General features: G+C 49.7%; 1 protein-coding gene across 2 annotated transcripts in view; it reads left to right on the top strand.

Annotated features, from left to right (window-relative positions):
• Nucleotides 1–14,493, top strand: part of LOC139392865 (ras-related protein Rap-1b) — a 114,375-nt gene that overhangs the window by 80,710 nt on the left and 19,172 nt on the right. For both annotated transcript variants that reach the window (XM_071141180.1, XM_071141179.1), the window contains exons 3-5: nt 2,996–3,064; nt 5,335–5,391; nt 13,044–13,184. In XM_071141180.1, coding sequence (XP_070997281.1) covers nt 2,996–3,064; nt 5,335–5,391; nt 13,044–13,184 — 267 coding nt within the window. The remainder of the gene's footprint in view (nt 1–2,995; nt 3,065–5,334; nt 5,392–13,043; nt 13,185–14,493) is intronic.

Below are 14,493 nucleotides of genomic sequence, written 5' to 3'. Positions count from 1 at the left end.
TGGTTCTGACCAGGGGGTTGGTTCTGACCAGAGGGTTGGTTCTGACCAGGGGGTTGGTTCTGACCAGAGTGCTGCTACTCTGTCTGGCTGGGAGCAGGGGGTTGGTTCTGACCAGGGGGTTGGTTCTGACCAGAGTGCTGCTACTCTGTCTGGCTGGGACCAGGGGGTTGGTTCTGACCAGAGTGCTGCTACTCTGTCTGACTGGGACCAGGGGGTTGGTTCTGACCAGAGTGCTGCTACTCTGTCTGACTGGGACCAGGGGGTTGGTTCTGACCAGGGGGTTGTTTGTGACCAGAGTGCTGCTACTCTGTCTGACTGGGACCAGGGGGTTGGTTCTGACCAGGGGGTTGGTTCTGACCAGGGGGTTGGTTCTGACCAGGGGGTTGTTTCTGACCAGAGTGCTGCTACTCTGTCTGACTGGGACCAGGGGGTTGGTTCTGACCAGGGGGTTGGTTCTGACCAGAGCGCTGCTACTCTGTCTGACTGGGACCAGGGGGTTGGTTCTGACCAGGGGGTTGGTTCTGACCAGAGTGCTGCTACTCTGTCTGACTGGGACCAGGGGGTTGGTTCTGACCAGGGGGTTGGTTCTGACCAGGGGGTTGTTACTCTGTCTGGCTGGGACCAGGGGGTTGGTTTGTCTCTCCTGTGGCCCAGTAGCAAGCTGCTGCACGACCTGCTCTCAAGTGGGATTGGACGGCTGGAACAGAGGAGGGTGACATAATGTGTTTGTAGTGTTTTATAGAGAGAAAAACTGCTGGGGTCCCAAGTTAAGGACTGTCAGGTGACTCTCCCCTCTATGGTATACATGGTAGTTCTATGTTAATGTCTGCCAGGTGACTCTCCCCTCTATAGTATACATGGTAGTTCTATGTTAATAGTTCTATGTTAATGTCTGTCAGGTGACTCTCCCCTCTATAGTATACATGGTAGTTCTATGTTAATAATTCTATGTTAATGTCTGGTCAGAAACAACCCCCTGGTCCCAGCCAGACAGAGTAGCAGCACTCTGGTCAGAACCAACCCCCTAGTCCCAGTCAGACAGAGTAACAACCCCCTGGTCAGAACCAACCCCCTGGTCAGAACCAACCCCCTGGTCCCAGTCAGACAGAGTAGCAGCACTCTGGTCAGAACCAACCCCCTGGTCCCAGTCAGACAGAGTAGCAGCACTCTGGTCAGAACCAACCCCCTGGTCACAGCCAGACAGAGTAGCAGCACTCTGGTCAGAACCAACCCCCTGGTCAGAACCAACCCCCTGGTCCCAGTCAGACAGAGTAGCAGCACTCTGGTCAGAACCAACCCCCTGGTCACAGCCAGACAGAGTAGCAGCACTCTGGTCAGAACCAACCCCCTGGTCAGAACCAACCCCCTGGTCCCAGTCAGACAGAGTAGCAGCACTCTGGTCAGAACAAACCCCCTGGTCAGAACCAACCCCCTGGTCCCAGTCAGACAGAGTAGCAGCACTCTGGTCAGAACAAACCCCCTGGTCAGAACCAACCCCCTGGTCCCAGTCAGACAGAGTAGCAGCACTCTGGTCAGAACAAACCCCCTGGTCAGAACCAACCCCCTGGTCCCAGTCAGACAGAGTAGCAGCACTCTGGTCAGAACCAAACCCCTGGTCACAGCCAGACAGAGTAACAACCCCCTGGTCAGAACCAACCCCCTGGTCCCAGTCAGACAGAGTAGCCCTCACATCTTGTAACGTCCTCACTCTCACTGTTTGCCTGTGTTCTTCAGTCTCCTGACGTCCGTTAATCCCAGTCAGCTCAGTGTGTTCTTCAGTCTCCCGACGTCCGTTAATCCCAGTCAGCTCAGTGTGTTCTTCAGTCTCCTGACGTCTGTTAATCCCAGTCAGCTCAGTGTGTTCTTCAGTCTCCTGACGTCCGTTAATCCCAGTCAGCTCAGTGTGTTCTTCAGTCTCCTGACGTCTGTTAATCCCAGTCAGCTCAGTGTGTTCTTCAGTCTCCTGACGTCCATTAATCCCAGTCAGCTCAGTGTGTTCTTCAGTCTCCTGACGTCCGTTAATCCCAGTCAGCTCAGTGTGTTCTTCAGTCTCCTGACGTCTGTTAATCCCAGTCAGCTCAGTGTGTTCTTCAGTCTCCTGACGTCCGTTAATCCCAGTCAGCTCAGTGTGTTCTTCAGTCTCCTGACGTCCGTTAATCCCAGTCAGCTCAGTGTGTTCTTCATTCTCCTGACGTCCGTTAATCCCAGTCAGCTCAGTGTGTTCTTCAGTCTCCTGACGTCCGTTAATCCCAGTCAGCTCAGTGTGTTCTTCAGTCTCCTGACGTCCGTTAATCCCAGTCAGCTCAGTGTGTTCTTCAGTCTCCTGACGTCCGTTAATCCCAGTCAGCTCAGTGTGTTCTTCAGTCTCCTGACGTCCGTTAATCCCAGTCAGCTCAGTGTGTTCTTCATTCTCCTGACGTCCGTTAATCCCAGTCAGCTCAGTGTGTTCTTCAGTCTCCTGACGTCTGTTAATCCCAGTCAGCTCAGTGTGTTCTTCAGTCTCCTGACGTCCGTTAATCCTGTTGTTAAACAGCTTCATGTTTTACATCCTTTTCTTCCTGTCCTCGTCTGAGGATAACAGGTCTTCTGCATGACTCAGTGTCTGCTCCCAAATGTCACCCTATTCTCTATATATTGCACCTCTTGGCTCTGGTCAAAAGTAGTGCACTATATAGGGAATAGGGTGCCATTCGGGACACAACAGTGTGTATTTCTGTATATTAAAGACAATCACGAGCCACCTGTTGAGATTAATTTACTCAGGCTGTGTGGGCGTCTAGAATGGGAATCTGCCTCACAGCCTGCAACCTTCTACAATCTTATTTATTAACTCACCTTCTCTTCTCTCTCTCTCTCTCTCTCTCGTCTCTCTCTTTTCTCTCTCTTTTCTCTCTCTCTCTCGTCTCTCTCTCTCTCTCTCTCTCTTTTGTCTCTCTATCTTTTCTCTCTCTCTCTCTCTCTCCTTTGTCTCTCTCTCTCTCTTTTGTCTCTACAGACTGTACAGTTTGTTCAGGGGATTTTCGTGGAGAAATATGACCCGACAATAGAAGACTCGTACAGAAAGGTAAGTCAAGTATTGCTATCTTCCCTTGACATCATCATTAGTGACCCCCTGACCCTGTGACATCATCATTTAGTGACCCCCTGACCCTGTGACATCATCATTGGTGACCCCCTAGCCCTGTGACATAATCATTAGTGGCCCCCTGGCCCTGTGACATCATCATTTAGTGACCCCCCCCCCTGACCCTGTGACATGTTCATTAGTGGCCCTCTGGCTTTGTGACATCATCATTGGTGGCCCCCTGGCCCTGTCACATCTTCATTTAATGACCCCCCTGACCCTGTGACATCATCATTAGTGGCCCCCTGGCCCTGTGACATCATCATTAGTGGCCCCCTGGCCCTGTGACATCATCATTAGTGGCCCCCTGGCCCTGTGTTTAGTAGCTTTTCAGTCAAAAGTAGTGCACTATGTAGGTAATACGGGGACATTGGACGTAAATACATTTAACTCTGCTGCTGTCTGTGTCGTCTCCATGGTTACAGAGCACTGGGTGTTTGGTAGGCTATTCAGTGAGCTGAAACACAATGTAGCAGATGGGAATATAATGGAGATACTGTAAAATGTAAATTAAACCCCCATTCTCAAATAGCTGCCTGTCCCTTTAATAGCCAGGCAACAGCAGACAGGACTGTTGTAGAGGTACTGAGACAGACAGGACTGTTGTAGAGGTACTGAGACAGACAGGACTGTTGTAGAGGTACTGAGACAGACAGGACTGTTGTAGAGGTACTGAGACAGACAGGACTGTTGTAGAGGTACTGAGACAGACAGGACTGTTGTAGAGGTACTGAGACAGACAGGACTGTTGTAGAGGTACTGAGACAGGCAGGACTGTTGTAGAGGTACTGAGACAGACAGGACTGTTACAGAGGTACTGAGACAGACAGGACTGTTGTAGAGGTACTGAGACAGACAGGACTGTTGTAGAGGTAATGAGACAGACAGGACTGTTGTAGAGGTACTGAGACAGACAGGTCTGTTGTAGAGGTACTGAGACAGACAGGACTGTTGTAGAGGTACTGAGACAGACAGGACTGTTGTAGAGGTACTGAGACAGACAGGACTGTTGTAGAGGTACTGAGACAGACAGGACTGTTGTAGAGGTACTGAGACAGACAGGTCTGTTGTAGAGGTACTGAGACAGACAGGACTGTTGTAGAGGTACTGAGACAGACAGGACTGTTGTAGAGGTACTGAGACAGACAGGACTGTTGTAGAGGTACCTGAGACAGACAGGACTGTTGTAGAGATACTGAGACAGACAGGACTGTTGTAGAGGTACTGAGACAGACAGGACTGTTGTAGAGGTACTGAGACAGGCAGGACTGTTGTAGAGGTACTGAGACAGACAGGACTGTTGTAGAGGTACTGAGACAGACAGGACTGTTGCGGAGGAGAGACGTTCTTCCTACACTAAAGGAGAGGAGGGTAGCAGCTAAAACATGGACAGGAAGTGGAAATCCCGTCTGTTTGACCAGGACCGTCATTACAGTGCAGCTGTTTCCTTTAGGGGTCCATGCTGTTGACAGATAGTGACCCCGGCTTTATGTAAAGGGGTTTTTCAACACGTCAGCAGAGTGACTGTAGTCAAGTGGCTGGTCCCAGATCTGTTTGTGTCGACTCCCTGCCGTTCTGTAAGAGTTGGCGAGACGGATCACAAACTGATCTGGGACCAGGCTGTAGATGGGTCCAGTCCTAGAGAGCCTTCTCAGTCAGATCTGTTTGTGTCGACTCCCTGCGTTCATTGAGACTGTAAGAGTTGGCGAGACTGATCACAAACAGATCTGGGATCAGGCTGTAGATGGGTCCAGTTCTAGAGCCTTCTCAGTCAGATCTGTCGTGAGTCCTCACTGTCCAGTGGCTGAACCAGCGGCCTCACAGCGGGCTTTCCCTCTCACTGGTCATAAATGGAACGACCGCCCCATCCCCCCCCAATTAGGAACCTGGTGGAAGTAATGGACTGAACCAAGAAGTGGGCCCAGCGGGGGTGGAGGAGGGTAATTACAGTGGAGTACCACAGGCCTGGAAGTCACTGAGAGGGGTTTTGGGTCAAGGTGGAGGGAGAGAGGAGGGAGGAGCGATAAGAGAATTTAATTGTTTCAGGTGTACATCTAATAATGCCTTTTTCTCTGTCTCTGTCTCTCTGTCTCTCTCTCTCTCTCTCTCTGTCTCTCTCTCTCTCTCTCTCTCTCTCTCTCTCTCTCTCTCGCTCTCTGTCTCCCTCTCTCTCTCTCTCTCTCTCTGTCTCCCTCTCTCTCTCTCTGCAGCAAGTGGAGGTGGACGGGCAGCAGTGTATGCTGGAAATTCTGGACACTGCAGGGACGGTAAGAGACCTACAGGAGGAGGAGGAGTTATGGTAGACCTACAGGAGGAGGAGTTATGGTAGACCTACAGGAGGAAGAGGAGGAGTTATGGGAGACCTACAGGAGGAGGAAGAGGAGGAGTTATGGTAGACCTACAGGAGGAGGAGGAGTAATGGTAGACCTACAGGAGGAGAAGGGGAGGAGTTATGGCAGACCTACGGGATGGGGAGGAGGAGGGGGAGGAGTTATGGTAGACCTACGGGAGAAGTTATGGTAGACTTACAGGAGGAGGAGGGGGAGGAGTTATGGTAGACTTATAGGAGGAGGAGGGGGAGGAGTTATGGTAGACCTACAGGAGGAGGAGGAGTAATGGTAGACCTACAGAAGGAGAAGGGGAGGAGTTATGGCAGACCTACGGGATGGGGAGGAGGGGGGGGAGGAGTTATGGTAGACCTACGGGAGAAGTTATGGTAGACTTACAGGAGGAGGAGGGGGAGGAGTTATGGTAGACTTACAAGAGGGGGAGGAGTTATGGTAGACTTGCAGGAGGGGGAGGAGTTATGGCAGACCTATGGGAGGAGGAGGGGGAGGAGTTATGGTAGACTTACAGGAGGAGGAGGGGGAGGAGTTATGGTAGACCTACGGGAGGAGGAGGGGGAGGAGTTATGGTAGACTTATAGGAGGAGGAGTTATGGTAGACTTACAGGAGGAGGAGGGGGAGGAGTTATGGCAGACCTAGGGGGGTGGGGGTTTACAGAGAAATGCTTACTACAGATTCATACAGTTCTACTGGGAACCATATTTACCATGACACAAGGAACAGGAAAGGGATAAGGATGCTCTCTCTGCTTCCTCAAACACCCCTTCCTCTTCCGCTGGCTGAGGAGAGATGGATGGAGGAGAGAGAGACAGAGAGACAGAGAGAGAGAGAGACAGACAGAGACAGACAGAGAGAGACAGAGAGAGAGACAGACAGAGAGAGAGACAGAGAGAGACAGAGACAGAGAGAGAGACAGACAGAGAGAGACAGAGACAGAGACAGACTGACAGAGAGAGAGAGAGAGAGAGAGAGAGAGAGAGAGAGACAGACAGACAGACAGACAGACAGACAGAGAGAGAGATACAGACAGACAGACAGACAGCGAGAGACAGACAGACCCCTGTATTTCTCTGTGGTGGTGACAGGTGGCCAATGGACTCCTTGGTCTCTCTGTACCCGATTGGCTTCACCCACACAGAGTTGGAGCCAAGATGGACGACAGTTTCTCAGTCCCCGTGACTGTTTCACAACAGAGGCTTGGCAATGATAGAGAACGCCTCTCACACTACATAATCCAATCTAAACAAACAGATTCCCTTATCACGACTCCTTAAATATACCCTCTTAAAAAAAAGATCCCCATTTATTTAAACCAAAATGACAAATCTGTGAAATGCACTTGTAAATTCAAGCTCAGAATCAGAATGTGTCATCGTTCCAGTTGAAACTGGAGGACAGGGTCAGTGAGTACAGACCAAAATCATCTTCCTGTGAATATGAAAGAAAGACACCAATTGAATCTTAGCCTGGGGTTTTCCCCCAATGAATGGAACGCTGTTGCTATGGCACCCTAATCCCTACATAGGGCGCTACTTCTGACCCGGTGCCCACATGGCTCTGTATCAAAAGTAGTGCACTATATAGGGAATAAGGTGCCGTTTGGGACTCAGGTCATGTAACCTTTTAAAAAAAAAAAAATGTGTTTCATCTGTTTGGGAAACAGTTGGGTTTTGACTCTCACGCTATTGGCCACCATTGTAACAGTACTGACAACAGATATCACTTGTGAATTGCGAAGACGACCGTGCGAGCCACCCGGGTGACCTCTGGTTTTGTTAAACGTCTTTGTTTTGCACACAAGAGAATGGCAAGCACACACACACACACACACACAGGCGCACACACACACACACACACACACACACACACACACACACACACACACACACACACACACAGACACATAGACAGACACACACACAGACACATAGACAGACACACACACACATACAAACACACACAGACACATAGACACACACACGCGCCTCCACCATCGCACCCCCACTCCTATCGCCCCCCCACTCCTATCGCCCCGCCACGGTAGTCTCTAACAACACCTAATGGCCTTTGAGGTTCTGCCGTGTAAACAGTCTCCTTAGCGACGACGGTGGCCACCCCTCATTATCGTGACCCAGGGCGATACAGAGGTGGTGTGGCAGGTTATTCATCTTGGAGGTCGTTACAGACTCACTACTGACAGCAGACAGAGATGACATGAACGACGAACAGAGAGAGAGAGATCAGCCTCCTCCACACTGTCTTCAACATCTCTACTGTGATCAGCCTCCTCCTCTTCCACACTGTCTTCAGTATCTCTACTGTGATCAGCCTCCTCCACACTGTCTTCAGTATCTCTACTGTGATCAGCCTCCTCCACACTGTCTTCAGTATCTCTACTGTGATCAGCCTCCTCCTCCGCCACACTCTCTTCAGTATCTCTACTGTGATCAGCCTCCTCCTCCTCCACCACACTGTCTTCAGTATCTCTACTGTGATCAGCCTCCTCCACACTGTCTTCAACATCTCTACTGTGATCAGCCTCCTCCTCCACACTGTCTTCAGTATCTCTACTGTGATCAGCCTCCTCCTCCACACTGTCTTCAACATCTCTACTGTGATCAGCCTCCTCCACACTGTCTTCAGTATCTCTATTGTGATCAGCCTCCTCCACCACACTGTCTTCAACATCTCTACTGTGATCAGCCTTCTCCTCCACACTGTCTTCAACATCTCTACTGGGATCAGCCTCCTCCTCCTCCACACTGTCTTCAACATCTCTACTGTGATCAGCTTCCTCCTCCACCACCACACTGTCTTTAGTATCTCTACTGTGATCAGCCTCCTCCTCCACACTGTCTTCAACATCTCTACTGTGATCAGCCTCGTCCTCCACCACACTGTCTTCAGTATCTCTACTGTGATCAGCCTCCTCCTCCACCACACTGTCTTCAGTATCTATACTGTGATCAGCCTCCTCCTCCACACTATCTTCAGTATCTCTACTGTGATCAGCCTCCTCCTCCACCACCACACTGTCTTCAGTTTCTATACTGTGATCAGCCTCCTCCTCCACACTATCTTCAGTATCTCTACTGTGATCAGCCTCCTCCTCCTCCTCCACACTGTCTTCAGTATCTCTACTGTGATCAGCCTCCTCCACACTGTCTTCAGTATCTCTACTGTGATCAGCCTCCTCCACCTCCTCCACACTGTCTTCAGTATCTCTACTGTGATCAGCCTTCTCCTCCTCCCCCACACTGTCTTCAGTATCTCTACTGTGATCAGCCTCCTCCACCTCCTCCACCACACTGTCTTCAGTATCTCTACTGTGATCAGCCTTCTCGTCCTCCACCACACTGTCTTCAGTATTTCTACTGTGATCAGCCTCCTCCACACTGTCTTCAGTATCTCTACTGTGATCAGCCTCCTCCACCTCCTCCACACTGTCTTCAGTATCTCTACTGTGATCAGCCTTCTCCTCCTCCCCCACACTGTCTTCAGTATCTCTACTGTGATCAGCCTCCTCCACCTCCTCCACCACACTGTCTTCAGTATCTCTACTGTGATCAGCCTTCTCGTCCTCCACCACACTGTCTTCAGTATCTCTACTGTGATCAGCCTCCTCCACCACACTGTCTTCAGTATCTCTACTGTGATCAGCCTCCTCCACCACACTGTCTTCAGTATCTCTACTGTGATCAGCCTCCTCCACCTCCACCACACTGTCTTCAGTATCTCTACTGTGATCAGCCTCCTCCACACTGTCTTCAGTATCTCTACTGTGATTAGCCTCCTCCACCTCCTCCACACTGTCTTCAGTATCTCTACTGTGATCAGCCTTCTCCTCCTCCCCCACACTGTCTTCAGTATTTCTACTGTGATCAGCCTCCTCCACCTCCTCCACACTGTCTTCAGTATCTCTACTGTGATCAGCCTTCTCCTCCTCCACCACACTGTCTTCAGTATCTCTACTGTGATCAGCCTCCTCCACACTGTCTTCAGTATCTCTACTGTGATCAGCCTCTTCCTCCACCACACTCTCTTCAGTATCTCTACTGTGATCAGCCTCCTACTCCTCCACCACACTGTCTTCAGTATCTCTACTGTGATCAGCCTCCTCCACACTGTCTTCAACATCTCTACTGTGATCAGCCTCCTCCTCCACACTGTCTTCAGTATCTCTACTGTGATCAGCCTCCTCCACCACACTGTCTTCAACATCTCCACTGTGATCAGCCTCCTCCACACTGTCTTCAACATCTCTACTGTGATCAGCCTCCTCCACACTGTCTTCAACATCTCTACTGTGATCAGCCTCCTCCTCCACACTGTCTTCAACATCTCTACTGTGATCAGCCTCCTCCTCCACCACACTCTCTTCAGTATCTCTACTGTGATCAGCCTCCTCCTCCTCCACCACACTGTCTTCAGTATCTCTACTGTGATCAGCCTCCTCCACACTGTCTTCAACATCTCTACTGTGATCAGCCTCCTCCTCCACACTGTCTTCAGTATCTCTACTGTGATCAGCCTCCTCCTCCACACTGTCTTCAACATCTCTACTGTGATCAGCCTCCTCCACACTGTCTTCAGTATCTCTATTGTGATCAGCCTCCTCCACCACACTGTCTTCAACATCTCTACTGTGATCAGCCTTCTCCTCCACACTGTCTTCAACATCTCTACTGGGATCAGCCTCCTCCTCCTCCACACTGTCTTCAACATCTCTACTGTGATCAGCTTCCTCCTCCACCACCACACTGTCTTTAGTATCTCTACTGTGATCAGCCTCCTCCTCCACACTGTCTTCAACATCTCTACTGTGATCAGCCTCGTCCTCCACCACACTGTCTTCAGTATCTCTACTGTGATCAGCCTCCTCCTCCACCACACTGTCTTCAGTATCTATACTGTGATCAGCCTCCTCCTCCACACTATCTTCAGTATCTCTACTGTGATCAGCCTCCTCCTCCACCACCACACTGTCTTCAGTTTCTATACTGTGATCAGCCTCCTCCTCCACACTATCTTCAGTATCTCTACTGTGATCAGCCTCCTCCTCCTCCTCCACACTGTCTTCAGTATCTCTACTGTGATCAGCCTCCTCCACACTGTCTTCAGTATCTCTACTGTGATCAGCCTCCTCCACCTCCTCCACACTGTCTTCAGTATCTCTACTGTGATCAGCCTTCTCCTCCTCCCCCACACTGTCTTCAGTATCTCTACTGTGATCAGCCTCCTCCACCTCCTCCACCACACTGTCTTCAGTATCTCTACTGTGATCAGCCTTCTCGTCCTCCACCACACTGTCTTCAGTATCTCTACTGTGATCAGCCTCCTCCACCACACTGTCTTCAGTATCTCTACTGTGATCAGCCTCCTCCACCACACTGTCTTCAGTATCTCTACTGTGATCAGCCTCCTCCACCTCCACCACACTGTCTTCAGTATCTCTACTGTGATCAGCCTCCTCCACACTGTCTTCAGTATCTCTACTGTGATTAGCCTCCTCCACCTCCTCCACACTGTCTTCAGTATCTCTACTGTGATCAGCCTTCTCCTCCTCCCCCACACTGTCTTCAGTATTTCTACTGTGATCAGCCTCCTCCACCTCCTCCACACTGTCTTCAGTATCTCTACTGTGATCAGCCTTCTCCTCCTCCACCACACTGTCTTCAGTATCTCTACTGTGATCAGCCTCCTCCACACTGTCTTCAGTATCTCTACTGTGATCAGCCTCTTCCTCCACCACACTCTCTTCAGTATCTCTACTGTGATCAGCCTCCTACTCCTCCACCACACTGTCTTCAGTATCTCTACTGTGATCAGCCTCCTCCACACTGTCTTCAACATCTCTACTGTGATCAGCCTCCTCCTCCACACTGTCTTCAGTATCTCTACTGTGATCAGCCTCCTCCACCACACTGTCTTCAACATCTCCACTGTGATCAGCCTCCTCCACACTGTCTTCAACATCTCTACTGTGATCAGCCTCCTCCACACTGTCTTCAACATCTCTACTGTGATCAGCCTCCTCCTCCACACTGTCTTCAACATCTCTACTGTGATCAGCCTCCTCCTCCACCACACTGTCTTCAGTATCTCTACTGTGATCAGCCTCCTCCTCCACCACCACACTGTCTTCAGTATCTATACTGTGATCAGCCTCCTCCTCCACACTATCTTCAGTATCTCTACTGTGATCAGCCTCCTCCACCTCCTCCACACTGTCTTCAGTATCTCTACTGTGATCAGCCTTCTCCTCCTCCCCCACACTGTCTTCAGTATCTCTACTGTGATCAGCCTCCTCCACCTCCTCCACACTGTCTTCAGTATCTCTACTGTGATCAGCCTCCTCCACCTCCTCCACACTGTCTTCAGTATCTCTACTGTGATCAGCCTTCTCCTCCTCCCCCACACTGTCTTCAGTATCTCTACTGTGATCAGCCTCCTCCACCTCCTCCACACTGTCTTCAGTATCTCTACTGTGATCAGCCTTCTCCTCCTCCACCACACTGTCTTCAGTATCTCTACTGTGATCAGCCTCCTCCACACTGTCTTCAGTATCTCTACTGTGATCAGCCTCCTCCTCCTCCACCACACTGTCTTCAGTATCTCTACTGTGATCAGCCTCCTCCACCACACTGTCTTCAGTATCTCTACTGTGATCAGCCTCCTCCTCCTCCACCACACTGTCTTCAGTATCTCTACTGTGATCAGCCTCCTCCACCACACTGTCTTCAGTATCTCTACTGTGATCTAACATCTTGTTAACTCAGTTGGAATGGTACTGAGGCTCACCCCATCCAAGCCAGGTGATGGAAGTGTGCAGGGCAAATATTTACACAAGATAAAGAGAAAAGCATTGGATGGATCCTTGCCCATGTTATCATCTCTAATGACCAGGCTATAGATGAGATCCTTGCACATGTTATCATTCCTAATGACCAGGCTATAGATGAGATCCTTGCACATGTTATCATTCCTAATGACCAGGCTATAGATGGGATCCTTGCCCATGTTTTCATCCCTAATGACCAGGCTATAGATGGGATCCTTGCCCATGTTATCATCTCTAATGACCAGGCTATAGATGGGATCCTTGCCCATGTTATCATCCCTAATGACCAGGCTATAGATGAGATCCTTGCACATGTTATCATTCCTAATGACAAAGCTATAGATGGGATCCTTGCCCATGTTATCATCCCCAATGACCAGGCTATAGAAGGGATCCTTGCACATGTTATCAACCCTAATGACAAGGCTTTAGTTTGGATCCTTGCCCATGTTATCACCTCTAATGACAAGGCTTTAGATTGGATCCTTGCCCATGTTATCACCTCTAATGACAAGTCTTTAGATTGGATCCTTGCCCATGTTATCACCCCCTAATGACAAGTCTTTAGATTGGATCCTTGCCCATGTTATCACCTCTAATGACATCTTTAGATTGGATCCTTGCCCATGTTATCACCCCCTAATGACAAGTCTTTAGATTAGAGCCTTGCCCATGTTATCACCCCCTAATGACAAGTCTTTAGCTTCCTGTATGTCTTTCTCTCCTCCACAGGAACAATTCACAGCCATGAGAGATCTGTACATGAAGAATGGCCAGGGCTTTGCGTTAGTGTACTCCATCACAGCCCAGTCCACCTTCAACGATCTGCAAGACCTACGAGAACAGATCCTCCGAGTCAAAGACACTGACGATGTAAGTTATCACACACACATGAATACATACACACACACACACACATGCAGGGATGCACGCATGAATACACACACACACACACACACACACACACACACATGAATACATACACACACACACACACACACACACACGCATGAATACATACACACACACACACACACACATGAATACACACACACACACACATGCAGGGATGCACGCATGAATACATACACACACACACATTACTACATACACACACACACATGAATACATACACACACACACACACACACACACACACACACACACACACACGCATGAATACATACACACATGCATGAATACACACACACACACACATGAATACATACACACACACATGAATACAGACCACCCCTCCATGTCTAGAGACTAGAGGTTACAGACCAACTCTCCATGTCTAGAGACTAGAGGGTTACAGACCAACTCTCCATGTCTAGAGACTAGAGGGTTACAGACCACCTCTCCATGTCTAGAGACTAGAGGGTTACAGACCACCTCTCCATGTCTAGAGACTAGAGGGTTACAGACCACCTCTCCATGTCTAGAGACTAGAGGGTTACAGACCAACTCTCCATGTCTAGAGACTAGAGGGTTACAGACCACCTCTCCATGTCTAGAGACTAGAGGGTTACAGACCAACTCTCCATGTCTAGAGACTAGAGGGTTACAGACCAACTCTCCATGTCTAGAGATTAGAGGGAGGTTACAGACCAACTCTCCATGTCTAGAGACTAGAGGGAGGTTACAGACCAACTCTCCATGTCTAGAGACTAGAGGGTTACAGACCAACTCTCCATGTCTAGAGACTAGAGGGTTACAGACCAACTCTCCATGTCTAGAGACTAGAGGGTTACAGACCAACTCTCCATGTCTAGAGACTAGAGGGAGGTTACAGACCAACTCTCCATGTCTAGAGACTAGAGGGAGGTTACAGACCAACTCTCCATGTCTAGAGACTAGAGGGTTACAGACCAACTCTCCATGTCTAGAGACTAGAGGGTTACAGACCAACTCTCCATGTCTAGAGACTAGAGGGAGGTTACAGACCAACTCTCCATGTCTAGAGACTAGAGGGTTACAGACCAACTCTCCATGTCTAGAGACTAGAGGATTACAGACCACCTCTCCATGTCTAGAGACTAGAGGGTTACAGACCAACTCTCCATGTCTAGAGACTAGAGGGTTACAGACCAACTCTCCATGTCTAGAGACTAGAGGGTTACAGACCAACTCTCCATGTCTAGAGACTAGAGGGTTACAGACCAACTCTCCATGTCTAGAG

This window comes from Oncorhynchus clarkii, chromosome 33 (assembly GCF_045791955.1).
Source record: "Oncorhynchus clarkii lewisi isolate Uvic-CL-2024 chromosome 33, UVic_Ocla_1.0, whole genome shotgun sequence".
Taxonomy (NCBI): Eukaryota; Metazoa; Chordata; class Actinopteri; order Salmoniformes; family Salmonidae; genus Oncorhynchus; species Oncorhynchus clarkii.
Note: the sequence above shows the minus strand (reverse complement) of the source record. Positions and strands in the feature narration are given on the sequence as shown.